The sequence below is a fragment of the Catharus ustulatus genome, chromosome 2 (genome assembly GCF_009819885.2).
Source record: "Catharus ustulatus isolate bCatUst1 chromosome 2, bCatUst1.pri.v2, whole genome shotgun sequence".
In the NCBI taxonomy this organism is placed as follows: domain Eukaryota; kingdom Metazoa; phylum Chordata; class Aves; order Passeriformes; family Turdidae; genus Catharus; species Catharus ustulatus.
The window spans coordinates 95640944-95668890 of NC_046222.1; the positions used below are offsets into that span (position 1 = coordinate 95640944).

The window sequence follows — 27947 nt, forward strand, 5'->3', positions numbered from 1 at the left end:
TTATGGGGGGGGGAGGGGCGCCATGAGAAAAGGCACCGTCAGTGGCGAGGTGAGTGGGTCCTCGCACCGTCCGCACACGCGTGGGGGAGGGCGAGGGGAGTCGTGCGGGAGTGCGGCGGGAGCGCCGGCGCGGGGCAGCGCTGCCCACCGAGGGGCGCGGGTCCGGCAGGGCGCGGGGGCTGCACCTTCCCGGGAGCAGCGGCTGCTCCAGATGGGGAGAGAGGGGGTGCGGACCCCCCCTCCTTCCGTCAGTCATCGCCTCCCTAACCCCCCGACCGCTCCCCCCGTCACGGCTGCCTCACCGCTCCCGGCGGCTCCCCGCTTAGAAATGGAGACCGGCAACTCTCACCAGAGCTCACCCGCATCCCACGGTCCTGAGGAAGGAGTTTGGGGCGGCGGGGGGAAGCGGGAGCGAGGCGTGGGGAGGGGGGGGGGTTGTTTGAGAGTGACGGTGAGGCGAGGAGGAGGAGGAAGGAGAAAGGCTGGGAAGAAGGGGGTGGGGGGAGACAGCTTCTGAAATGGAGCCAGCCCAAACGGGAGACGATGCTGGAACAGGGGCTGCGTCATTTCGAGGTTGGGAGAGGGCTCAGCTCCCCTCCGCCACTTCCCTGTCTGCGGGCAGGGAGGACAGATACCAGCAGGCCAGGGTAGGGTGCGGGGCGCTGTGGGGTCGGGACCACCTCCGCCTGCCTTTCTCCGCAAACCCTCGGGACCGGGACGGGGAAGGAAAACCCCACGCTAGGAAAAGGGATAAGCCGCTTCAGTCTACCTAGCAATGCCAGAAAAGACAGGGGCAGGGAGAGGAGTGCAGGACTGGTCACGAACGGGGGCCCGAGGCAGGACCAACTCCCGCGGGGGTAACAGGGTCCAGGGACAGGGAGGGTAGGAGGAATGATCGGCATTTATAACGCCGGGGAGGCTCACAGCCTTTCAAAGAGTTTCAGCTGGGTGAGTGGAAATGCCTTCTGCCCCTTTCACATATGGAAGCACACCGATTTTGGTTTTTTTTGGGGGGGGGGGGGGCGGGGGGGGGGGGGGGGGGGGGGGTGGTGAGGGAGGCAAAGCAATTTTTTTTCTGCGGGACAGTGGATCTCTTTGAGCTTATTGTCATCTCCTATGGCAGCATTTATAAATAAACTTTCTTTCTGCAGAGGGGAAGTAGCAGAGACTGAGGGTCTGAAGCTAGAGAATGGTCATCAGCTACCCTGGTCTTTGCTGGCCCATGCCAGCAAGATGGGGGCCTGGCCCAGTGCTGAGACTGTGGGCATGGTATGCTGCATGTCTCAGGCTTAATAACTGGCCTGGGAACACCTTTCCTTCTTTCAAGTCTGCCATCCAGTCCAAGACAGTTCCCTTCTGAAGCTCATCCTCTCAAAAGCTTTCTAAATTCAGCTTCAAATACTCATGTTCATATATTTCTAATTTTTAAAAAATAATTCTTTTCATATGACCCCTGTGATCCCATGTTCAAAAAGTAAAACTGCTCAGTGGGCTAAGATCACAGGTGCCATCATGGAGGTCCATGGTGAGTGTCAGTAAAAAGCAAGAGTGAATTAAGTCCCCAGGCAAGATTACAGTGCTGGTACACAACCATGTACAGCCTTGTCCAAGCCTTCTACAGCACCTGCCACAGCAAAAGTGTGGCATGTAAAGTCCTGAAAATATTGACCATAGTCATTATTGCTATGTGCATAAATATTTTAGCTTATTTTATGACTCTGTGCATGTGTGTGTATGCAATACATGTGTGCATGCTCATACAAACATGTTTATATCTATGCATACACTCAACAGTGATGGGCCTGTTAAACTGAGCAGTGATTTCTCTCTTACAGATAGTTGTATAATACACACATGGTGATGATACCTAAGGTGTTTGGGGGTGGGGATGCATAATATCTTATAAATTTGAAGTTTTTATCAGGCAGAGCAGATTACTTTAAGCGTTCAATTTCTCAGCGATCCAATTTTATTAGGATTTACTATCATTTGTGCTGCGCATCCCTGGGGAAATAATGCTTTGATTAATGTAATCCTGGGCTGGGATCCGCCACATGCCCCTCTCCCAAGAGAAGGGCCCTGTTTGACAAACAAAAATAGAGCAGCAACTATTGCAATCCGCACTCACCTTTCGTAAGCACATAGACCCACACGCACACCCAGACACAAAATATAACCCTCTCCTCCCCCCAACCCCAAATACAATAGCAGCATCTCAAAACAATGTGCACTTATTCATTTACACACAATGACTCTGATTCAATGTGGGCTGTACAGTCCAGCCCTCAAATGCACAGAGACGGCCCAAAAAGGATTCTGCTCTGTCCCCTGCTGAGAAGCTGAAGCATCTCTGGGAAGCTCAATGCTTCTCTGTGTTTTAGGCCCTCTTTGGGCTCCCAACATTTCTGCCTCTTTGTTTCCCACTGCAGGGCTTGCCACAAAACGATTTCAAGTCTTCTCCTTCAGACCCAGGGGTTGGAGAAACTCTCCCTCTGAGGCTCCCTGGCATCTACCTGGGGGGACATGTACCTCTCTAAACGGGCCTTGGTAAGTGAATCACAGCCAGGCACTCTGCTCAGCTCGCAAGGAGCGGTGAGGGGGGGAGGACCCAGAAAACAATGTCAAACAGAAAGACTTGCCACATACATTTTTAAAGGGGAAAAAAAGAAGTAGTATTCCTCCACCTTTGGGGGTTGCTGGGATTCGAACAGCTTTGTTCCAGCCACTACCACCCCCCCACCCCTACCCCACCCTCCTCCCGCTCCTTCTGTTTGTGTCAAAAGCTGGCAGGAACAATAGCGTTTAAACAGAAGTAAACATGCCCAGATCAGAGCTCAACCCCAGAGAAAGGGAAAGCTTTCTTTACATCCCTAGGTGAACTGGCCAGTGTTTCCCCCTTTCCTCCATCTCCCCTCACGCCCACAAAACAACGCCCATTCCCAGCAGCCCAAACAGCAATTTAATGTTGAATTTCTTCCTTCCACCCCGCCGGAACAACGCGGGTCTCACTGTGCCTGAGGAGGACATACAGTCTCACAAAAAGGGCTCTGGCCGCACTTGGGCCACTCTTTCCCAAGTCCGGAGTAGTAAATCCAGGGGAAGAAGGAGGGGAGGGATCTCCAGACTGGAGATGAGGAGGGATGCGGTTTGCGCCGGGGTTTTCAATAAGCTGCTGCTCTCTCCTTCTTGTTTACCCACTGACCCCCAAAACGGTGACTCAGCGATTACAGAGCGCTGGGTGTCTGTGTGTGTAAAGGTGTGAAGGGGAGCGGGGGGGATTTCCTCCCCCTTTTCTCTTTCTTTTCTTTCCTGATGAAAAACGTTGCAATTACATTTCTGAATGCTGATCAGAGAGTTCAAATAACAAGCCTTAAACGCGTTATCAGGCTCTTGTTAAAGAAGAGGATAGTGAAGGGAGGAACAAATCCGGACGTATACGCCTGGATGTGTGTATACCTATATATGCACACACCTATATAGATACATATTTAAATTACAGACTGCTACCAGAAGAGGTGGGCTGTCGTTCGCCCCGAGTGCCTTCACCCCGGCAGATGAGGGAAGAGCCTCAATTTAAAACACCAACCAAACTAGAGAAGAAAGAGCAAGACCCACAAATCACTCCAGGGAAAAAGTTACTTAGACGCAATCTCTAGATTTTCCCAGTACAAACTGACTCTCCTACCGGGTTTGATCCAGTTTTCCTGCTCCCCTTCCCCCTCCCACCCCGAGGGATACATCCCTGTTCCGCGTTTTGCTTCTCAGAAGTGGCTCCGGCCGCCCCGCCCGGGAGGGCGTTTGCCGGGACCTCGGCGCGGCCGCGGCCCGTTCCGTGCCCGCGGCAGGGCCGGCGGGGCGGGGGTCGCCCCCGGGGACGCTGGGTGGCGGCGGCCTTTTGGGTTCCAGCCTCCGCCTCCCACACTGCTGCCCCCCTAACTCTTGGCGGGCGGCAAGAAATTGTTTCAGAAGTCGGGTGGCGGGGCTGAATTTAGAGAGGGGAGGAGGGAATAATGCAAGGAGATGATGAATAACGTTAACTTTTGACTGTAGGAGTCATGATGGAGTTGAGTGAAGCTGCGGGGAAATATGTCATTTAATCCCAGGGCTACTGAAGTCCCTTTTATCAAACGTCGTGATGCTGGAATTATACTGCTGTTAAAGCGACTGAGTACTTAAAAGTATCCAACATCAGGCAAATATATAGATTGGAGGAATGGGTGTAAAATGAAGGCACGTACAAACTAATCACACGACCGTGAAAACCCCAAGCGGATTAGATAAATATAAATAGATGTGCATAAAAAAAAAAAAAAAGGCAAGATAAAACTCTAGCTGCTGTATTCACACAAGGAGAACAGACAGCGTGTGCATGTTTGTGTGCAATGCCAAAAAGAGCAGCCTTAAGGTTGACCTACTGCAATCTGCACTGAGCTCCTCAGACAATAGACAAGTTCAAATGTCAAAAAATCTAATAATAATAACCAGAGCTGCCAAACTGCACGAACTGTTTTCTGGTGTATCACAATTATTCACCCTCTTATCCACTAAAACACTTCCAGTCCTTATGCGTGTAAAAGAAAATCTATGTAATGCATATGGATCTTTTTTTTTTTTTTTTTTTTTTGTCACATGTGAAACGCCATTGAGATGGCAAGCACGCAAATCGGAATGATATCATGTCTAATAAAAGCAGGGCTAAGGTTTTCACAGTATCTTTTAAAAGAATCCAACTTGTAAATCCCCTTTTAATGTCACTACATGCACAATTATTCTTATTAATAAAAATATACATGTTCAAGGGTCTGGATTGAAACTGTGCATCCCTCTGATTTTAACATCGGTGGGAGCACTAGGTTTCCATCGTATGTAATGTGTCTATGTTGAGCTCAAGTCAACAGATAGATTGTTCCATTCATTTGGCAACTCTCATTACAGTCCGTGTGAGGTGAACCCTAAGTAAGACATGTTGGGTAGTACCAAAATTATGCATCAAGGAAATAAAGGAACCTTGCTTTGCATGTGCAGTTCTGTATTATTCTAATTTATTACAGAACCCGAAATGCTTTGTTATGCTCAAAACAATAAATAAGGTTCCGAGTGAAGCCTTCAGAATAAAAGGTATGGATAAATGGTCTGCCTGCCTATTGTGTTTATCATTATTATCGTCAGCCTTTAAAAGTAATCTGTGTATTTTCCTCTTTTCTCCAGATTGGTTAGTGTAATATCCCTAGTGTAGCTATCAGCGTGGTCATAAGAACTATGAACTACAGCATGGGTAAGCTTGAAAAACCCAGAGCAGATCGCATTAGCCAAGAACGCTACATATCTGGAAGCCAGTCAACTTCACGTTTGCAGCTGACTGCTGTATTATGCACGAATGTGTTTTACATATAGCAGACTGTATACGGAATATGTCTTTATGTTTAACATTTTAATTTGTAAATGCTAATTAGGCAGTTGGTCTCCACGGTTATATTAGTACATACCTAATCATTTCCCACTATAAGTAAATGAATACTAAATACGGTAAACACTTTCTTTTCACTATTTCCACGACTGGATCTCTTCTATATCCATTTTCCAAAGGTGTCCATTCGGACAAAATAGGCATTTATTTTAAAAAGGGGGAGAAAAAAATGCACTCTGCAGCACTCTTATAATTGAGGTGCTACGGCAGGCATGGAGCTGGCAATCCTGACCGGACCGGACTCTTCCAAAGGAAGCCAGAAAAGTTTAGTTTTGCCAAATTAACTTGTTGCTCGTTTTAACGTTAGTTTTTCTCTTCGCTCGCAGTACCTAGTCGCCTGCTGCTGTTGACTGGTGCAGGCACACACCAGAGGAGCTGCCTTTCTAAATCCTGTTTTGTTTAAAATATAACTCAGGTTATGCTCGGAGAATTGGGGGAGGGGGGGCAGAGGAGAGCTGGGAGAAATCCGCTCAATCCCGACCCCGGGATGATGAACTTTGCTGGGGTCTTTCAACTCCAAAACCCGCCCGTTTCACAGGCGAGGGAAATGTTCACTAAACTGCAAATCTCAAGCAAGAGACCACGTTTCTGAGGAGAATTGCGCTCTGGAAATGTGTTTTACTAGTCTGGAATATTGCTAGTGCTCATTGCGCCAAACGCGGTAGGTGGAAAGTTTTGTTCATGTAAATATCTCAACCATTTTACCTCACGGTCAATACACGCAGAGACTTGACTCCGTTTTACAAATGAAGACCCACGAACACTTTAAATGAAAAGTGTAATTTCTTATAGGTCGTTTTCTGTCTTTGATTACTTTTCTCTCTCTTTTTTTTTTTTTCCTCCTATGTATGTGTTAGCCTTTTAGGCGGGGAGTTCATCTTGCCAGGTTCTATCATATTTATGGGCTGTGTGATTTCCAGGGTTCCAATTGGTCTTTCCTTTATGGAGGCAAGAAATAAAACTTTCCTTGTAGCACGGAAACTGCTGGGGCTCCATCCCGGGGGGAACAAAGTGGCTTCAAGCTCCCGGCCCCGCGGCCACCGCTCCCCAGCCGTGGCGGGGGTGCAGGTGCGTTGCAGGATGCTGCAGTCCGCCCGTGCCCGGAGTCCCGCCAGCGGGCTGGGGGCGCGGGGGTGAGAAGCAGCCGTGTTTGGGCAGGAATTCCACCCAAAAGAAACCCCAAGCCGCCCCCTCCACACACTAAAAAAAATTTTAAAAATTAAAAAAAAAAAAAAAAAAAGAAAGAAAAACAAACGAAAACTAAAATCCACCAACTAAATTTCCCAGTTCTGTCCTCTTACAATCGCTTAGAGGAGTAAGGGGCTCTGAGCAGGCGTGGTCTGAAGGGACAGAGACCCGAGCTGTGTCGCTGCCGGTGTTGTGTTTAGCTGAGGTTAATCTGCGAGTCCCGGACGGTGAAAACTTGTGCGGGTGCGCGGCCGGTGCGGGCAGCGGGAGGCGGGGGGAGCCCGGCCGTGCCTCTCCGCACACAGAGGAGTCAGGAAGGGATCGGGGGGAGGAGTGACCAGCTTCAGGGGGGAAGGAGGGAAAAATGAAAGGAAAAAAAAAAAAGAAAAAGAAAACTAGCCACTTTTCCAGGTTTAATATAACGATTAAATATTAAATAATGTAAAAAAAAAAAAAAATCCGAGTCGTTTTATTGCATCTCCAGAGGCTTAAGCGCCTTATTTGGACAGAAAAAAAAAACCACAAAAAAGCCCCGCGTGGCACCCCAGGTTGCCCCGAGCTGCGGTGCCCGTGCCTGTGTTTAATTACCGCTCTCACTCCCTCGCAGGCCTCGGGTCCGTTGGAGGCACCGCACCGCCTGGGACACTTTGGGGCGGCCCCTGAGCCGGCAGCCCCGCTGCTGCCGCCGCGCCCGCCGGCCCCGGGAGCTGCGGGGCGCTGTCCCGGAGCGGGGTGGGTGTGCCGGTGCGCGGGCAGGGCCGGCTGAGCGCGGGCAGGGCCGGCTGAGCGCGGTGGGGCCGGGCCCGGGCAGCCCCCGCCGCCCTCAGCCCCCGCCGGCGCGCGGGGAGGGGGTGTCGCGGGGCGCCCCCTGGCGGCCGGCCGGCGCCAGGCGGAGCGCGCCCAAAGTTGATTTTGTTCAGCAAGCCGTATCGTATAAAATTAACGACAGCCAATAAAATTAGCTTACATGTTTCAACCGTAAAAGTCCAAAACAAAATAAAGCTAGTTTTAGTGAAGCTAAGAAGCTCTGCTTTGGCCCCGTTCTCTCTGGCTTGAACTGGGGTCCTTTTATCTAAAGCCCAGTGCACAAACATATAGCTTAATGTGACTAGTGTTCTTCCTTTTATTTCTTTCTCTATGGCAACCAATATGTTCTGCTCAGAAATGTTCCCCCATCAAGGAAACAAATGATCTTGAGGGAGCAGCTCTATACGGCATCTGTTCCGATGGAGCACACAGAGTTAACCCCAGTCAAAAGAGACGCTGGGCACGTCAACAAGAAGTGGAAAATGAGCGATTCTTCTCCCCCCCCAAATTGAAACCTATACCTCCGTAGTTTTACAAGCCATTTTATTGATTTGGCTATCGACCGTTTCCAAAGAAGTAACTAATTCTAGGAAATTACAATAATCACCAGCTATTGTGCATCCAAAAGAGCAGCAACAGAGGTGGCAAAGAAAAAAAATGCAAATAACACGATAAAATTAAAATAAAGTCACATAATGGGATATTTAAGGTTCGGTAAAGTTTTCAGGAGCGGTATCTGGCCTGTTAATTTAATCCTACATTATTTATCACATTATTTATCACACTGACCCAAAAGCTACAGAAGAGTTTCAGATCATTGGACTACACCTCTCAATTGGATGGGATTCGGGGAAAGCGGAGAGACAAGGCAAGATTGTCAAGAGAGAGAAACAAAGTGAAATCTGGTCTGTAATCCTCCAGCCCCAATTTCCTTGGAGAATAAAATGAAGGGATGTCCTGGTTAGTTTTGATTGATTATACTCTTTCTGATGGACTTTCACTACAGAGCTCTAGATGTTGTGCTTAACCGTCTGTTCCCTAGTTACAATATTAACCCTGTGCGTGCACCGCCGCTCCGCACCTTTCCCTGCCTCCCCCCGGCCCGTCCCTCGGCCGGCAGGTGCTCGGGTCACCCCGGCCCCGGCTCGGCCCGGCTCGGCCCCGGCTCGGCCCCGGCCCCTCTCCCGCCCGCCGCTCCGGCCGGGCCCCCTCCCCGCCTGCCGGGCGACCCCCATCGCCCCCCCCCGCCCCGCGCAGCAGCGTTTGAAAACAGCCCGCATCTCTGCCTCGCCTCCCCTTCACAAATCTGTAATATTTTCGAGAGATTTCCTCGCCCCCCACCTCCCCCCCCCCACCCCGCCCCGGCCCAGCCTCCCCGAGTCTTGGTGTTACAATAATTAACAGTGCCCAGAAAAGTGAAGTAGTAACCAGAAAGACTTTCCAGCTCTGAAGAATTGCTTTGCTGCCTTGAGCTTTGGAATGAATCCATGCTTTTTATGTAATATTTCACTAAGGTGCTTTTTGTTGCTGGTGGGATTTTTTTTTTCCCTTTCCCTTTCCCTTTTTTTTTTCCAGCCTGTTTCCTTCAAGGTAGTTGCCATGGGTTTCCCTGTCTTGTCCTAAGCTTTTGAAAATATATATCCAGAAGACTTTAAAGAAAACAAAAGTAGATAAAAAAATGTAAAACACTTACCGATCAAACTTCCAGGATTTAGAGATTTTTTTTAATTTTTGATTTTAATAAGGTGACAGGGGGAAAAAAGCATGTTCTCAACTCCAGCGAAACGATCCATGTTAAGATTTTCCTTTGCACTGACTCCACTAAGCCCCGCTCTCCACTAGTCTATTATTTTCACCAAAATATATGAAAATTTATGCAAATGAAAATCAGCACTAACTGTTCTCCCCTTGTTATACTTTGGATTTTTTTCCAGACAAAACAATCTCACTCTGCAAGGGAGGGGGTGGGAAGAGTTGGGGAACGAAGTTGGTTGTTTGTTTTTCGTTGGGATATTTTTTAAAATAAAAGACCTTACTCCAGCTTGAGCTTTATTTTTTGTTGTCGCTGTTATGAGGGTGTGCGGTGGTTTGGTGGGGTTTTTTATTATTTTGGGGGGATTTCTCCACCCCCCCACACCTTCCTTTTTTATTAAGAAAGTAGATCTGTTTGCAGAGGCGCTATCACGTTTCATCAGGCCACCTGAGACGGCTTTTGAAAGCGTGTACTGTGAAATTCATAGCAGTAATTTAGACAAAATCCTCACTGTATATTAATGAAAGACGGCCCCATGGCACCGTTCCTATCCTCCCCATTCAGTGTAAACAAAACCACGAGACTCACTCGGTTTTTGAGCCTGATCCAAGCAAAATCGGCTGGAAAGGAAAACATGGGGTTCTGGCACTGACTATTCAAACGTCTGCACCTGGAGATCTCAGATTTATTCAATGAAATCTGTGTTGGATCTTTTATATATAAAAAAAGAAACCTTTTGAGGATGCATGGGAACAAATATATATACCTATATATATGCACATATATATATATGTATACATACATATATGAAATGATCATGTTTGGTGTTTAGTTACCAGCGCCCTTAAGATCCGTACGCTTCACTTGAATGGTTTTTCTAACCCGACCTGCCATGGTATTTCGTGCCGTGCCAGCCGGGGGCTGGAGGGAGCCCCGAGCACCGGCTGCCGAGCGCGGCGGGAGCGGGACGGCAGGGAGGGCGCTGCCAGCGGGACGCTGCTCGCCGCCTCGCAGGGCCGGGTTATTCAGCGTGCGGAGGAGGGAGCGGGGCGGGCAGGGCCGGGCGGGGAAAGGACGCTGCCCATTCTCATGCCCGCACCGCGCGTGTTTTCTTCGCGCGGCCCCCGCCATCCGGGGAGCGCGCGTGGGACGGCGCTGCGCGGCGAGGCGGTCACCGGCAGCGCCGTGTCCCCTCCGTGTCCGAGCGGTGTTATTGCACCGGCAGTCCCCGAGGAGCGTTCAATTTGCCCTTGTTTTTGTTGCCACTTTCTCTTTCTCCGTGGTTCACTGAGGTTGCCTGCGCGCAGTGTTTCCGCTCGGTCGCATCTCTCCCCCGCGCCCCCCGCCTTCCCCCGCCCCCCTTAACTCTTTCCGCTGGACGAAAAATAATACAGCGTTTCATGCCGCGGGGCTGGCTCCCTGCGAGTAGACCGCAGCGCGCAGGGCAAGCCCGGACGCCGGCTCCCCTTGCCACCTCCCCCGCCGACGGGGCGGCCCTTCTCCGGCGCAGCCGGGCCAGCCCCCCGGCGTGACGGCTGCGGACGGGCTGCCGGAGTCCGGGGCGCACCCCGGGGTGCGGGGGCGGACAAAGGGAGGAGGGGGCGGGTGGGGGGCGGGCGCCTCCGGGGCTGAGCGCAGGGGGGGGGCCAGCTCCCAATGCCGGTACGGGAGAGAGGCGGGTGCGTGTGCCCGGTGGTGACACCTTCGCACAAACTCCTTTCCGAATCCAGCCCGGTGCTGGGGTCGTTATTATTGTCGTTATTACTGCTGTTATTAATTATTACCGCCCGCGCTCGCCCCTGCCCGAGCGGCGACGGCGGCGGGAGAGCTCCGAGATGCGTGTGTCCGCCGGGCAGGAAGAGTTAAGAGGCGGAGGGAGGGAGGGAGGGATGGAGGGAGGAGGAAGGAGGAAGGGGAGAGGGAGGAGGGATAGAGGCAAAGGGGGGGGACAACTTCCATCTCCGACGCCACTTCGCCTAAATTAAAAGGCAGCCAATCGGAACGGCCGGAAGGGGGGCCGCGCGGCCGGCGGCGCGCTGTCCGTCACGGGGCGCGCAGCCAATCGGCGGGGGCGGCGGCCGCCGCTTCCTCGCGGCGGGGCCGGGCGCTGGCGGCGCGGGCGGCGGCGGCGGGAGGAGGAGAGGGAGGGACGGACGGACGGACGGGAGGGGGGAGGGAGGAGGGAGGGCGCGGGCACGGCCCGGGAGAAGGAGGCGGGGAGAGGCGAGCGGCGGGACTCCGGCACCGCCAGTGCGCGCTGCCAGCCCGGCAGCCAACTTCCCCGCTGGAGTTAGTGTATAAAGGATACCATATATGCACACACACATACACACACCTCTCCACCAAGGCGCTCCTCCTCCGCCTCCTCCCTCGACCAACTGCTGGAATTAAAATAAAAAGCAAAACAAACACAACCAAAAAAAAAAAAAAAGACAACAAACCAAGCGAGAGAGAGAGCGGGAGAGGGAAAGAAACAATTCGCGAGGTGACGAGAAAATTCAACTTTTTAAATTTCTTTTTTACTTTTTTTTTTTCCCGACCGCCTAAAGGAAAGGTAGAGAGAAAAAAATGTCTTATCCAGAGCGTGACTCTAGCAAGAAGGCTCCGGCAGGACTCTTGTTTCAAAGGGGACAAAGTGCTTCAGCAACAGCACAACTTTGAGAAATGCATCATCACCACCATCACCACCATCATCATCACAGGAAGTTTTCTTAGGACACCAACAAAACTTGCAAATAACAGAGCAAAAGGAGATCGAGGAACCGAGGAGAGAAAGACAGAGAGAGAGACAGAAAAAAAGGAAAATATACCCACACACAAAGCCTTAAAGGAAGAAGAAAAGGAAAAGTTTCACTCTGAGAGGGGAAGGCTGAGAGGAGGAGATGTGCTCCTAGGGGAGCGGAGGGGAGAAGGCACGGGGGCTTTTTGATCCCCCCCCCCCCCTTTTTTTCGCTTTTTAGCCTTTGTTTGGTTTCCTCCCTGCGAGCAGCAAACCCGGACGAGAAGAAGGCGGAGGAAAACTACATGTACAGCTAAATATTTCTCTTTTTTTTTGGAAAAAAAAAGAAAGGCTAAAAAAATATAAAAGGCGAAGCGAGAGCCGGCGATCGCAACGAGCGCGCCGCGGAGCGGAGGCAGGACGGCCGGCGGACGGGCGGAGGAGAGCGCGCAGCGGAGCGCTAGCAGGTGAACCCCGCGCCCCGGCGCCCCGGCGAGGCTGGGAAGGCGGCGGCGGCGCGGGCGGCGGCCCCGGCAGCGGCCCCGGCAGCGCCGGGCAAGGGCGCTCGCGGCGGGCGCCCGGCAGCCGGCGGCGGCGGCGCAGCGGCGGCTGCGGCGCGGCGGGGGCGAGCGGCGGGCGGCGGGCGCGGGATGGCCGCGGCCACCTCTAACCCCTACCTCCCCGGCAACGGCATCCTGGCGGCCGGCTCCATCGTCCACGCGGACTCGGGCGGCGGCGGCGGCGGCGGCGGCGGCGGCATGCAGCCGGGGAGCGTGGCCGTCACCTCGGTGGCGGGCGGCTACCGCGGCGACCCGGCGGCCAAGATGGTCCAGAGCGACTTCATGCCGGGCGCCATGGCCGCCAGCAACGGCGGCCATATGCTGAGCCATGCCCACCAGTGGGTGACAGCCCTGCCCCACGCCGCCGCCGCCGCCGCCGCCGCCGCCGCCGCTGCCGCCGAAGCGGGCTCGCCCTGGTCCGGCAGCCCCGTGGGCATGACGGGCAGTCCCCAGCAGCCGCCGCCGCCGCCCGACGTCAAGGGCAGCGGCGGACGCGACGACCTGCACTCGGGCGCGGCGCTGCACCACCGGCCGCCCCACCTGGGCCCCCCGCACCAGGGGCACCCGGCGGCCTGGGGGGCGGCGGCGGCCGCCCACCTACCCTCCATGGCCGGCGGGCAGCAGCAGCAGCAGTCGCTCCTCTACTCGCAGCCCGGGGGTTTCACGGTGAACGGCATGTTGAGCCCCCCCCCCGGCGGTCAGAGCCTGGTGCACCCGGGGCTCGTGCGCGGCGAGACGCCGGAGCTGGGAGAGCACCCCGGGCATCACCACCACCACCACCACCAGCACCCCGGGCACCACCCGCCGCACCACGGCGGCGTCAACAGCCACGACCCGCACTCGGACGAGGACACGCCGACCTCCGACGACCTGGAGCAGTTCGCCAAGCAGTTCAAACAGCGGCGGATTAAGCTGGGCTTCACCCAGGCCGACGTGGGGCTGGCGCTGGGCACCCTCTACGGCAACGTCTTCTCGCAGACCACCATCTGCCGCTTCGAGGCCCTGCAGCTCAGCTTCAAGAACATGTGCAAGCTGAAGCCTTTGTTGAACAAGTGGCTGGAGGAAGCCGACTCTTCCACGGGCAGTCCCACCAGCATCGACAAGATCGCCGCCCAGGGCAGGAAGAGGAAGAAGCGGACCTCCATCGAGGTGAGTGTCAAGGGGGCCTTGGAGAGCCACTTTCTGAAATGCCCCAAGCCCTCCGCCCAGGAGATTACGAACCTAGCGGACAGCCTGCAGCTGGAGAAGGAGGTGGTCAGGGTTTGGTTTTGCAATCGGAGGCAGAAAGAGAAACGGATGACCCCCCCGGGGATCCAGCAGCAGACCCCCGACGATGTCTACTCCCAGGTCGGCACGGTCAACTCCGACACGCCGCCCCCTCACCACGGACTGCAGACCAGCGTGCAGTGAGGGGCACCGCGGGCGGGCCGGGCAGCGCGGGGGCAGCGCGGGCCAGGCCGGGCCGGGCACCGCCGCCGGCACCGCCACCGGCTCCGGCACCGCCGCGCACAGCCGCACGCTCACACAGACACACGCGCGCACACACAGACACACACACACACACACACGATCCAGGCTCGTTCAGACTGCTTGTGTTTATATATATATGGATATATGCGTGCATCTATATATATATAAGATCGATACCAATAGGGAGCGGTGGAGAAGGTCGATCCGAGCGAAAGCGTTTAGACCGTGTTGGGAAAACGGGGTGGAGATGCATAATGCACCAAAACTGCAGATGTGCCGGGGGGTTGGTTGGTTGGTTGTGGGGAAAGGGCTTGAGGGGTGGGTTTGGGCTTTTTAAATTTTATTTTTGTTTTTATTTTACTCCAAATTATCCCCTTCTCGCAGTAAGGAACACCACTGTCTGCGCTTCTTCTCTCCCCTCCTCCTCCCCCCCCCCGCACTCTTCCCCCCATCCCCAAAAGGGCTCTCTTCTATGAATCACAGAAACTTTTTTTCTCCTTTCTCTCTCCCTGTTTTTATTTTTCTTTTCAATGGGAGCAGTCAAAAAAAGGGAAGCAGAAGAAAAATAATCTGGTTAATCAGAGGGTGCCTGCTGCATTCCAGCACCCTGTTTTTCTTGGCCAAACCGTAGAATTTTGGTGCAAGGCAGATATCCACTCTGAAAACATATATATCTATATATCTATATATTCTGCAAATGAAAGGGTCCACTTTTTCCAGGAAAAAAAATATGCACACAGCACTAAAAACAAGCAGGCTGAATAGGAAAGCAAATACATATATATATATTTATCTATATATATAGGTATAGCTATAGAACAAAAATATGGAAATAAATGCCCGCACGCGGAGAAAACTGACCCTGAGGAGAAAGGGGGGAGGGACAGACGCCAGGGGGAGGGTGAGAGAAGGAGAGGTTGTTGGTCCCTAAAGTTCGAGCTCTGTAGAAGGACTTTGCATGAATTAAAGGAACCAGGGAAAGAAAGGGAAATAATTTAGAGCTGTCAAAGTCCTGCTCCTGACGGCTGCCAATCATCATGGAAGAGTCATAAAAAAATCCACTGCTAATATTTTTTTTATTAATATTTTTATTTTTTATTTCTGGACTGATTCAGATAAAGGGATTTAGAAGGACTGAGCATCTGCAGCTGCACTTATCTGAACTTCTCCTCTCCTAAATCCGTTGCCAACTTTGATTGAATGGGTGCTGTGGATGTGATTATATAATACTGCCATTTCCAAGCAGTGTTTTTGGTAGGTTTTAATAAACAGACTTTTCAAAAAGACGGCAATATAGAATTGTTAGATCCGTTGTTGATCTAAAAAAAAAAATTTGCTTTATATTTTCATTAAATGACTTCTTTTAATATTTTATTCAGAATACCTATGAACTGCTGCAAAACGGTAATTTATTTTTTCCCCAGATCTTGTATTACGTGTTTTTTTCAGACGAGCACAAATCAAAATGAAATGAAAATATGGACAGTTGTTAGGTAATAAGGGTATCTTTTGATGTGATAATTTGATTGTAATTTAATTTGAGTAGTGATTCCGTAAGAGCTGATTGAGAAAATAAATTTGTTAGAATGAAATAGTCTGTGTCTGATGCATAAACACTGTGTCGAAAAACAAAAGAAAAAAAGTTCTCTGAAGGGACATACTGCTAAAGTGAGAGAAATACCGAGGGTCTGACCTGCCCGTGCTCCTCGGCAGTGCCCCCGCCTCACCCCTGCTGCTGTTTGCCCGGCGCGGAGCTCTCCCCCTGCCCTCTCTCCGCCGAGCCCGTGTCCGCGGTCCCTTCCTCAGCCCCCGGGACCCTGTGTCACCGGGAAGGACGGCGAGATCAGAGCTCACCAAATGCCACCTTCCCGACAGGGCTGTGACGCCTCGGTTTAGGCTGGCACTCGGGCGCGGGCGATACCTGAGCGCGTCCCCAGGTCCCGTGTGGCCGGTGCTAAGAGGGATGTTTCCAAAAGTTCAGTCTTTCCAAACTGAGGCTAGACGGGGGGGAGGTGCGGGGCGGGGGGGGGGGGGAGCAAAGAGGGAGAAGAGGGACTGAGCTATAATTTATTTTGACTCATTTTATGTATGTATTAATATTTGTATTTAATTTATCTTTATAATTTAAAGAAAAAGTACGATTATTTTTTTTTCCCTAGAGTATATAGAATAATGCTTTCAGCATCCTACGTGCGGTCTGCCTAGTTCACCGTTTCTGTTGTTGCTGTTGCTGTGGCTGTTGTTGTTGTTTTAAGGTTTTTCTACGGGGTGTGAAGTGGTGTAGTCTAGTTTTCTCCTCCACTTTGCCATAGCGCTGCCATGCCTTCTTTGCAAACACACACGCGTGTCAGTAGCGTTGGAGATGCCAATAGATGCACTAGCTGACCTGTCATATTTATCCACTAGAATTTATTGCAATGTAGGGACAAGTGAATGACCGCCTCAACTCTCTTCATTTTGCAGCGGGGAGGTTGTAGGAAGTAGAGAACTGCATCTAGCGCATCCACCCGCCCCCATTGATAGTCTGCTGGAGAATAAGGTTTTCTTTTATGATCCAGCTCGTCTGTGGCTCCTTCCTCACCTTCCTCTTCCTCCCCTCCTCCGCGCCCCCTCCCTCCTGCCTTGCTTCTCTACGAGCTATAGAGGCAGGGGTTAAACCCCCAGAAAACTGCTGTAGGAACAACAAGCATTTCTTCCTTTCAGATAGGCCTTGTGTCAGTCCATAAATCAAAGCCAACCTGGGAGCCGCGCACCGGGATGCATTATTTTAACACCAGCTCGTAGTAAATATCACCGTCGGTTTGATTTGTGAAATCCGAAAGGCCCTACTGACACGGAGGAAATAAGAGAGGGGGTGGGGGAAGAAGCCAACCCAACAAAGGGAAAGAGAACCCGAAAGGGTAAAGGACGCTATTTCTTTTGTTCGTTTTAGCAGAAGCTGCTGGCTGATTTTGCAGCTGGGGAGGGAAGAAGGGCCGGGCGTGCAGGCGGCCCGGCCGGGCTCCCCTCCGGGGGCCGGGTACCACTGACACGTGAGGTGGGATCCTGTTTTCACACACGAAGGGGAGCAGTTGTATTAGCCGCGGAGAAAGTCTATTTAAATTTCGGAGCGGTATTTGGTTACTCGATTTGGATGGCAACAAAGAGCTAACGTTAGGCTTCACGCTGGTTTCTATTAAAAGGCAACCTTTGCGGGTTGCTGCCTCCGAAAAGCTGGGGGTTAGGCTGGAGGAGTAACGTGTGGTCGGAGGGACCGGCAAAATGTGCCCGTTCAGTGGACTTGTTATGCACAAAAAGTGAGGCCATGGGCGCTCCCCCCTCCGCCCCTCCGCCCCCTCCCCCGCCCCCGAGAAACTGAATCCTTTGAATGTATTTAGGAATTTCAGGGTTGTGAGTCTCTGAGATAGCAAGAGGTAGATAATAAGTGAGAGGGTTTGCGCTAAGGGTTATATTGTTACATGTGTAAATAATGAAAATATTGTTATATATCGCCAGATCTCTTAATGAATTTAGTAATTGTATTCATTTATAATATCAGTGTTCTATGCTTGGTAATAGAGTCGGCTTCGTTTTCCTTACTGTTTTTTTTGTCTTTCTTTTTTTCTTTTTTTTTTTCCCTCTGCCTAAAGGAAAGCCAAGTGTTTTACAAAGTTACGTTTGATCAGACTGGGTAATCCCGAGATGTGATTATTTATAGTTTACATTTTCATATCTTGCAGTCCTCTAATACGCCCCAGTCTTCTCACTCACATCCCATCCTTCCCCCGTCGAGTCTGTACACAATAAATCATTTTCAGGTGTATTTAAAATAGTCATGTCACGGCTGTTGGTCTGCGTATTTTCCGAAATTTAGCAGAGAGCTCTACTTTGGTTTAAAAACGCAGCAGTTCCTATCGGAAAGTGATCTTTACAGAATCCTTATGCTTTAATGTAGTGACTCGTGTTTGCACATTACAATGCTCATAACTTGTTTTGTATGAATGGTTTTAAATGGAACGTTTAGAGAATAATTGGTTCTAATATGAAATGCAGTATATACTATTGATAATTTTATCAATAAGTGTACTATTTTAAATAACTTTAACAATTAAATTTGGGTTTTTTAAATTATATATTTGTAAAATATTTATCCTGTTGAAAGCAACAATACATTGTTGTATTTATTCGTTTATTTTTGTAATAAATGATCAACATCTTCAAGCTGCAGCAAAATCGATACTTCTATATATTTATACAGGGATACCTTTTTGAAGCGCAGAGATGCACATTCCGATTTGGAAGCGAGTGTAAAAATTACCTCTGTAACTGGCAAGCTGCAGGACCAAACTGTAGGCGTGAGCTTCTCCGCCACATGTACTTTAGTTTGCTTAAGTTCCAGGGTAATTAATCAAACTCTAAAAGGGATGCAACAAGTCCCGACCTCGGAGGCAGGCATGGGGCGAGCGCTTGAGGACAGGGACTCGTTTTGCTTATGTCAGGCTTGGCGAGAAGCTTGGTCGCCTCTGGCGAGAGGGATGGGTGGCTGGATGGAGCGATCGGAGGAGATGCAGGGAGGTGGTTAATGCCCCATCGGTGTTTTCAGTTGCAGTTTGGCACAATGGAGCGGGCGCAGCCTTCAATAGGCGGCGGGAGCGAGGGGAGAGGAGGGCGGCGAGCGGCCCCGCAGTGTCAATGACACAGCAGTAGGGAGTTCTTTGCTTGAGAGGCTTTGGCGACACAAAAAGCTAAGGGGTGAAGGCCGAACGGGGGAAGGCTCGCCGCCCATCCCGTCCTGCCCGACACCAAAGGAGCAGCCGGGTCCGCGGCCGTGCCCACGGGGCCTCGCCCTCGGGGCCGCGACGGGACCCGCGTCCCCCGGACCCCTCCCCAGCCCGGGTGGCTGCAGCGGGGCCCGGGCCGCTCCACGCGCGGGGAGACGGTGGTGCCGCGTTCCCCCAGCCGCGGAGGGCCGTGCCGGGGCAGCGCCGACGGGGCGGCCGCCGCTGCCCGTCTGCCCCGAGTCCCCGGGGCCGGCCCGGGGCGGCGGGCGGCCCGGGGGAGCCGGCGGGCGGGCGGCGCGGTGCCGCGGCCGCAGCTGCCGCGGGTCCCACAAGTTGTTTTCCTCGTGGCGACCATTCAGCAAAACGCAGGATGCTTTCTCCAAGATTTAAATTTCGCGGATGAATTACCATACAGCGGTTGCTTAGCAACTAAATTCAAGCCGGGCTAAGAATATGCAAGCTTTTTGTATTCTCATTAATAAAAATGCCACTCTGACACAGCAACCTGACTTTGGATCACTGCAACTTCTGTAAAAGCCATAGGAGAATACAAACCGGCTCCTCCATTTAATTACAGATCAGAGTGGCTTGAAATGTGATGTTTTGTTAATCTATCTTCCTAAAAGCGATGTAAAAAATAACGGCTTTTCAAGAGCAGTGGAAAACTACTTTTTTAATGGAGCTGTCTCCTGGTGCTACTGATGGCTCCAAAGCAAAACCTTTTTTTTTTTTTGAGTCACACTTTCAAGTAGCATCCCCCCTTCCGTTTTGAGTTTCCTGAAATTAAAGGAAAAAAAATTAAGACATTTGGAGCCACAGGGGAAAAAAAATAAAAATAAATAAGCTGCAACCGATTAGCGCATTAGAGAGGAGAGCATTGCTCGGGAAAGGGAAGAAGGGATTAAAAATGTCAAGGTGCAGCCCCTGCCAGGCACAGACCCACGATGCAGGGTGCAGTCTGTCCTTGCTCTGAAGCAGGAGTCTCTTGTGCAGAAATGGCTCTCTTTGGCATAAAGTGCGTGGGCACATCGGCTGGGGAGGGCGGGGGAAAAGCCTTCAGGGACACCTTGTTGAATGTTTCTATCCAAAATTTATTTCCCCTTCTGCTAACATTTACTTTATATTGCTTTTAGATCGGCAGAGATAAGATCTTGGCGTTAGATTCTGGCATCTTACACCCAATCTCATATATATGGGAGAATGACCTCATCAGAGGAGAGAGGAGGACTGTGTGTATAGATAGAATAATTTAAACATAGACTAGACACCTACATATAAATCTATATATAAAGACGTGTGTGTATGATATATATATATAGATACATATATATATATACACACACACACATGTATTTGTGTGTATGTGTGTATATATGCCTTTAGCAGTACCAAAAAACTTCCCTGCCAGTCCCGCAGCGCCCAGGCAGGGCTGCCTTCCCCCGCAGCGTTCGGAGGGAGGGCGGCCCCCTTGGCGGGGCAGCGAGGGGAGCCCCGGGGCAGGGCTGCACGCAGGGTGCGGGCACCCAGGGCTGGCATTGCCTGTCCCTGCCAGCCACCGCCGTTGTGTGCGGGGAGGACACCGGCTGCCGGGGACGCTGGGCGCTTCTGCTGATGGCTGGGGGTTTGGGTTGTGGTGACTTTTTAGAGACAGAGAGTTAAATCCAAACTTTCTTCTCCCTTGTCGCCCCCTCCCCGAGATTGTTAAAATTGAGCCTGAATTGTATAAACCCCAAGCCACGTTAAAAGTTCAGGCATGTGGGGTTTTCACTCCGTTGGGGCTTGTCTGCAGGAGGCGGAGGGGATCTTGGAGGTCTGTCCGAGCTGTGCAGGTCACTGAGGAATCAGGAGTTCTCCTTCCCTCCGTCCCTGCTTCTCTCTTTCTCTTGTAAGGTTTTCTTTTCTCCCCTGAAAGGGAACGATGACTTGAAGGGGAGCAGTCGAAATGGGTAGGCATTTTCCAAACGTGAGCTTGTGATGGAGGGAGTTCTCTCAGCAGGATTGAGTCTGTACTTGCTTTAAAACGTAGAACAGCAGACCAAAAAAAAAAAAAAAATCCCATGGAACAAATACTAAAGGAAGAAAGGCAGTGAAGTGAGAACCTGTGAAGACTAGAGTCCCCCTGAAAATCAGGCTCACCCAAAGCTTTAGCAGAGTGTTTTGCTTCTCTCCCCAACAGTTATAGGATGAGCATCACAAGGCTATAGCACAAATAATCAGGTTCCATTCCATTTTGCATCTCTCTCTAACAAAGTTGAGATTAAAAGCCAAAATTTGAACACAGCCCTTACAGAGCTGTCGAATAGTGCCAGTACATATGTTTCCCACTCACATGTTGAAAACTGTACCTTCAAACATAGGCTTGTTTCTGATAGCTTGCATTTTTTCAACTACAAGAGGAAAAAAAGCTAAACAGAACTTTTCTGAATTGTTCCTATTGCGCCTATCCATGGGTGAAAAGACAGCAATACATCAGCTCTGTACCTTCAACATAAACAGGGAAGGTTTAGCAAGACAAGCTCACTGGCATACCACAATGGAGATTTTATTTTAGACCTGGGACAGTTCAAACCAGTTTGACACCAGTATTGAGCACCACAAAGTATGTGGTTTGGAACAAACTTTCCTTCACATAGTATGAAGTGGGTTGTCAGGCTTGATGCCAGATGCTTGGTTACTTCAAGTGTCCCCTCGCTGCCTTTCTTGCAAGGCACAGGATACAGAGGAGAGTTTCCATCTGCAGGGACAGTGCTTTCATATCAGACCACTGCGCCATGCCCTCCAAAATCCAGGCATGGGGTCCCAGCAGAACTATTTCTTCCTCAAAAGGAGCCTAAGATGAGAAGGGGGAAAATGAATTAGAAAGCGAGCCAGCTGGGCACTGCTCCTCTCCCTGGTAGTAGGCCTGCTCTTAAAACGCAATGTCAAGGCACTGCAATATGCACGTGAAATGACAAAGAGAGATGCTATTTCTTTCTCAGGTCCACACTGAGTGGAGAAAGTCAAAGGGTTGTTGGCTGTCTTGCATATGGGGTCATTCTTTCAAACTGAAATGAATTGATTTTAAAAAGCAGGGACTGGCTAATGGGAAACTGAGTATGTCTGATATATTTATATGCATCAAACCAAAATTTAAACAACTTGAGGGAATGTGGGCTGTATAAACATTTTATATATAGTAACCTTTTCGTTATTAGTTTTGAAAATACTTGGAGCTACTTCCCTGCCACTGTTCCACACAGCTGACTAGACAGCTTTCATTCCATACTACAGTCAAGCAGGAACTGTTTGTTCAACAACTCCAGGTTCCATTTTCAACTGGAGTACTAATGTACACCTGGAGCTGGTCACATAAATCCTGATAGCCTGATGTATGTAGACCCTTTCACCAAGCAGGCAGATAAAATACAAAAACTAACTGCATGACTGTAGAGTTTTGGGCTGGAGAGTCTTCTGAACAGGTTGGCTTGGTTGTGTGGATTTTTCCTCCATGTGAGTGCTCATGAGGATCCTCTGAAGCTGAGGTTTGGCTCCTCTCTTCACCTCTCCTCCACATTCAAAACATTACAAATGTTTACAAAGTACAAAAGATATGAGAAGTGCTGGACATTGATCATTATTATATCCTTTCACTGACAGAAAATGGGCCCAGGATAGGAGAGATAAAATCAATCTTTCTGGGGGGGGAGTGGGTGGGAAAGAAAAACAAAAGAAAAAAAAAAGAGTTGATAAAGAATTGTTCTGGAATAACATACATTTCTTCCATCATCTGGCACTCTCATTCAAAACAGGGGTCTGTTTGCCTGAGTGGGACATTTTTCAGAGAAATCTGATAGATATTTGTTTCAGAGTCCACACTAAAACTACAGATCAAAAGTAACGTGCAAATCTTTCCATTTTGTTTCCCACTCTCTCCCACACATACACATACACACACAGGCAAACATGCACTCCCTCCTCTTCTTAAAATAATGAAACATCCCTGTTCTCTCACCTTCTCTATTTTATGCAAATCCATACTCAGATGTGTACCAAAAATTTTTAACTCAGTTTACTGAAATTGCGTAACATGTCGAGGAAATTAAACTAAACAAGGAGCTGTGTGAAATGTTGAACTTTAAATACCATCCACTACCTCGAGAAGAAGAATATTAGTCAATAGATGCTCAGGTTTCTGCTACTTTCAGATTATCATAATTAAAATAATAATTTTATTAGTTTCTTTAATTTTTTATCCTGATGAAAATTCCCTTGTGCTAATATGTGGGTATTTGAAAATAATGCCTTCCCCTTTTGATTTGGTACCGAAGGACAGGGTTACAGTGTCTTCCCTACGTGTTATTGCTGCATAGGGATGTGTTTAATATTATGAACGGTGTGTGTGTTTCTGTGAATACTAGGCAATACTGCTATGTCATTCTCAGTAGCCCAGAAGTGCCATGTTTTACCTGAAGAACTGGGCTTGGGCTGGATGCTGCTGTTCCGGATTTGGTTTTTAATTGCCCTGCCTATTCTCTCAAGTCAATATTAATGCCATACAGCACGGCTGAGGCCAGGGCTGAGTGAGCCCCGTCATTAACAATAGCATAAACAAAGGAAGGGGACCAGTTACCTTGACATTCGATGCCCGCTTTGTTCCCAAGCTTCCAACTGCATCCTGAAGCCCATACAGGGAAGTAGTGCCTACGGGAATGAATAATCCACTCCAGCTATTGTCCCAATCTCCTGCAAAATAAAACAACACAACCAAAACAAAGATGACAACACACCCCCGCTCTGCAAGGAGTCTGCGAATGGTTTCATCCCTTCCTGCCTTTCCCCGCGCTTTCCCTGGCCACTCGTGTTACTGACTCGCGCCCCACAAGCGCTGCCCACTGTAGCCCACAGGCGCGTCCTAATTTGCGCAAGCACTCCAGGCTCCTATTCCCCAGGTTTCTGGGGGCGCGGGGTTGGAGACACCCCGTCCTGTGCCTGCGCAGCCCGGCCGGATCCCTGGCCCGGGGACTCTGCGTCGGACGGGGCGGCCCGGCGGGTGGGCTCCCCTCCGGCCCCGAGCACGCAGGGATTCCCTCTGCGGAGCCGTGGCCTGGCCAAGGGGCAGTGCGGCATCTCCGCGCTGCGCTGTGGGGATGAGAGGGACGAACGTGACCCTCTGTGTGTATCCCCATTGCTCGTCCAGCTTCTCCCTCCCGGGCCGGTTTTCCGACAGCCCCACCTTGCCCTCTCTGTCCGGGATCTCCCTCTCCGTAGCCCCCTGTGTTTGACAGAAAAGCCTGGAGGGGCCTCCCCTGCTCACGCCCAGTCGAAGGAGCCTGCATGGAGTGGGAACATCTCCTTCCTCTGACAAATAATTAAGTTCCCCGCACTCAGTTTTTCTTCCCCTTCTCCACAGTCCCATGCCGGCCGTCGGAGCAGAGGGACGGGCAGAAGTCCCCTAAGCTTGTGGATGGCTGGTTTGACCCCCTCCTTCTCCGCACGGAGGGAGAGACGGGCCAGACCACGGCAGCGCTGCCGTGGGGTTCGTGCCCCAGCCGGCCCCGCTTCGGGGGCAGGTTCTGGTCCCGCTGCACTCGCAGGGGAGCTAGTTCAAGCTCCAGGAGCCCTGCACCTTCAGCGGGTTCTCCGGGAGAAGATGAAGGAGGTTTGGTAGCATAGCCCGAGGTAGAGGGAGGCCTGAGGAGACATTTACATCGATCCCATGCAGCCAAATCCATCCTCTCATCGTGCCTCTGTGTGGGGAGGGGAGAGGCATACAGCGGGTAGCGAACGAGGTAGTTTGAACCTAAAGCCCTTGCTTCAAAGGTTAATAGCTCCCTCGTCAAACGCTGCCAAACGCTACTGGGCCGAAGAGAGGAGAGAAGAGGGAGGGAAAAGGAACATCAACATTACTGCAAATTTCAAAGCACTGAAAATAGCTCTGAGAAATCCCGAGGATCCGCCACCGGTCCTTTTTTTTTTTTTTTTTTTTTTTTTCTTCCCCGGGACATAGGCATTAGGGAAAGCTTTTCTCGGATGTGCTTGTGAGCAAGGCCAGTGGGAGCTGCGGCTGCCTTTGGGGGCGAGCCGGGTGGCGGGGAGGGGGGCTGCGGGCCGGCGCCGCCCCCGCCTCCCCCCCATCCCCCGCACCTGCAGCCTCTGGCTGCGCTGGGGACCCTGCTGCTGCCGGCTCTGTGACCATCCCCCCGGGCCGTGTCGGGAGCAAACCCACTCCCAAATCCTCCCCCCACCCCCGGCCCCCGGGCCGTGTTCCCACCGGGAGCCGCGGCGGCCGGGCAGGGGCCGGCCCCGGCAGCCCTTTATGCGCAGCGGTCAGCAGCCGGGTTGTGGGTTTGCAGCTGCATGCAAATAAATCCCCGGCAATAATCTAATGCGGGTGCTGCCCCGACGACAAAGTGCCGACACAAACGCAAGTGCTTTTGTTTGGTTTTGACCACCTCAGTCCTGCATTCAAAGAAAACAAATAAAACTAGGGAGGGAGAGGGAGAAAGTTGGCTGATATGGGTGTTTCATCCAACGAAGCCTGCTTTTGTGATATACGAAAACCGAACATTTGTATCCTGCACTTCTGCGAGACCTGCATCACCACCCATCCCAGCTGGAGAAAGCGATTCCACCCGTGATGAGCAGGAACGAAGTGTCCTGTCTACTCGACCGACCTTAGCTCTTACGTTCACACGTGGAAAACGCATCTCTTCCCACAATTTTCAATTACTTGCAGCTACATTCGATAAAGGAGGGGGGGGTGGGGTGGATAATTTCGTACACTATCTTCCATTGCAGGTAAAAGGGGTTTTGTTTGTTTTACTTTTCTCCAAGAAAGGTCCTTTTGCACATATAGGGTAAAGTGGTTTGCTTTTTTCCCTGCTCATCTTAAGCAAAAGCTGAGTAGAGTCAATGGGATGAAGATGAAAAAAAGAAAAAAAAAAGAAAAAAGAAAAAAGAAAAAAAAATGGGAGGAATGGGGGAGTCTTTGAGGAAGAGCTGGAGCGAGGGAAGGGAAAAAAAAAACCAAACCACAAAAAAATCCCAACAACACAATTCCAGAGAGGATGGGAGGGAACAGAGTTTCCCAATTGCCTTTCTGTGAACTGGCATAAAAAAAAAGTCACATTGAAGGCTGGGGCGGGGGAGAGCTTTACTTTTGCGAAGTGTAAGTCTCTAAGGATAAGCAGTACGATGATGCCTGGTGTCGCCCGGGATGGGCTCAGCCCCCGGGGCGGCCGGAGGCCAAGGGGCAGGCAGGGCAAGGCTGAGGCGCCCAGCCCGGGGAGAACCGCCAGTTCTCCCTCTCTCCCCCCCAACTTTTGTGAAGAGGGGTCTTTATCATTGTGGAAAATCCCGTTTCCCTGGCAAAAGACGGAAAGTCTGTTTTCAGCCCCTCCCTGCCACCAGTTCCCACCGGGGGTGCGGGCAGCCGGGGCGCGGTCCCCGGTTTAGCCAGGTCGACCCCAGCCGTGTCCCGGGGCGCCTGAGGCAGCGCTTTGGCGTTCCACCCCTCGTGGAGGGGATGCTCCCCTGCAGCCGCAGTGCTGGGCACGCACGGGCCACCCTGTGACCAGCTGGCCAAACAGTGGCCCTCGGGTCTCCCCTGGGCACATCGATCCCGGGAGCTTTCCCAGCTTTGCCCGGCTGTCTCAATGCCTCTCCCTGGCCTTGCTCATCCCCAGCTTTCCCCGCTGAGCCCGCCCGGCACCCCTAGCACCCAGGTCCTGCAGCGGCGGGGCGGCTGGGGAGTGGCACGGCAGAGAATAGCCCTCCCCTTGCCGTCTCGGCTGCCTGTGTGCGCGACCCGGCTTTTCCTGCCCTCGGCCGTGCGGCCGCCCCTCTGGCCTCCCCAGCATTCACAGAGCCCGGCCCAGCTGTCGCTTGTCCCCTCGGGGAGCTATTTTCTTCTCTTCCCCGTTTCCCTCTCCCCAGATGCTCCTGGACGCGGGATGCAGTCGCCCCCCCGCGAGAGGACTCTGTGGAGCCCTTCGGCCTCGCTGCCCACCGCTGCCTCCTTTTCTCCGCCGCCAACACAAAAGCCCTGACCAAAGCGGCCAAGCAGAGACGGCACAGCAAAGCCCAAGCCCGCTGCCCTCCCCCGTAATGCGAACTCCTGAGGGAAATCTCCCAGTGGGGCTGCGCTCCTAAATCCTAGACTCTCTTAATCTTTGCAGCTTTTGGTAGGAGGAAGAGGAGTTTGTCACCTAAGTTGCCCCTCGCACCTTTATGTGACCTGACGCGGGCATCGGGACAACATTACTCCAGTTTCTGCAGCCCAAGAGATCTCTGAGCAAGGGGGCTGTGGCAGGGAAGAGTCTTTGAAACACCCCCTTCCCTACACCCCATGAACAGCTTTCTCGCTTTCGTCTTTGAAACTGTGTTTGAAACAGCAGCTGAAACACAATTAATTGTAACTGATTAACATGGATCAGTTTCGCCTCCAAAGCACTTTAAGTCAATTCAGCAACCATAATAATAATTAATTCATTAATAAGTACTATTGGTGCTTCGTCACTAACGCCAAGAAAAGTTTCCCTGAGAAGTACAGGTGGCAGGGAGTGTTAAAATGAAAACATTTGCATGCAACTTTTTAACCAGAAGGGAAAGCACTTTGGTTATATTTGGAGACATGTGTCTCACACATTTCCCCCTTTTTTTGTAAACTATGTAAGAATAAACATTACAGCTCTGGGCTTTTAATTTCTCCAGATGGAATCATAAAGTACCTAGTAGATTTTTTTTTTTTTTTTATATATATACTATACAATTGAGGACACATGTCTGCTTTTCCCGATGAGGACCAAGAAGCAACTTAATTTGAAGGCATAACTACTGAACCACATTTTGAATAACACACTCGAACAAGTTCACTTTAAAAGGCAGGAAACCACTAAGAGCAGAGCACAGAAAGTTGCTCCTTCCCATTTGAGCTGCAGTGGAAGATCACCAGGCTGACCTTCACATACACTTTGTCGTTTCGCACACACGTACAGAAGTACCCACGCGCGGAGGTGGCAGGGTGCCTAGATGTGGAGGGGGCATTTCCAAAGGCGCTCGCATCCCCGGAAGGCTCCCCCCGCTCTGTCTAGGCTGAAGAGACTGCCCGGGATCCCACCCCCGGCGCGACGGAGGAGTCCTCTGATCCGCGGGTGACGTGAGAGAGGTCTCCTCCGGCCCCCCCGGCTGAAGCAAGGGCTTCACTTACCCTCCCGGCGCTCCTCTCCGCTCCTCACGCACACGC

The 27947-nt window shown here is 51.4% G+C and overlaps 1 protein-coding gene and 2 long non-coding RNA genes across 20 annotated transcripts in view; 2 read left to right on the plus strand and 1 right to left on the minus strand.

Moving 5' to 3' along the window:
- The window catches only part of LOC116993009, a 99317-nt gene extending 93059 nt beyond the window's left edge, over positions 1-6258 (plus strand). The window contains exons 9-11 of the long non-coding RNA XR_004417167.2: positions 2430-2547; positions 5052-5118; positions 5209-6258. This is a non-coding gene — a long non-coding RNA (uncharacterized LOC116993009). The remainder of the gene's footprint in view (positions 1-2429; positions 2548-5051; positions 5119-5208) is intronic.
- Positions 1-9415, minus strand: part of LOC116993008 — a 102540-nt gene extending 93125 nt beyond the window's left edge. For 4 of the 16 annotated variants that reach the window (XR_004417163.1, XR_004417162.1, XR_004417161.1 and 1 more), the window contains exon 1: positions 303-948. This is a non-coding gene — a long non-coding RNA (uncharacterized LOC116993008). Of the gene's footprint in view, positions 1-302; positions 949-7243; positions 7263-9155 lie in introns of those variants that run through there. The other 12 variants (XR_004417164.1, XR_004417165.1, XR_004417166.1 and 9 more) reach the window with 8 other exon arrangements.
- Positions 9416-12584: 3169 nt separating this feature from the next.
- The window catches only part of POU3F3 (POU class 3 homeobox 3), a 64230-nt gene continuing 48867 nt past the window's right edge, over positions 12585-27947 (plus strand). The window contains exons 1-2 of one of the 3 annotated variants that reach the window (XM_033053220.2): positions 12678-13643; positions 26639-27893. In XM_033053220.2, coding sequence (XP_032909111.1) covers positions 12693-13643; positions 26639-26854 — 1167 coding nt within the window. In that variant the 5' untranslated portion in view covers positions 12678-12692 and the 3' untranslated portion in view covers positions 26855-27893. Of the gene's footprint in view, positions 13950-26638; positions 27894-27947 lie in introns of those variants that run through there. The other 2 variants (XM_033053219.1, XM_033053221.1) reach the window with 2 other exon arrangements.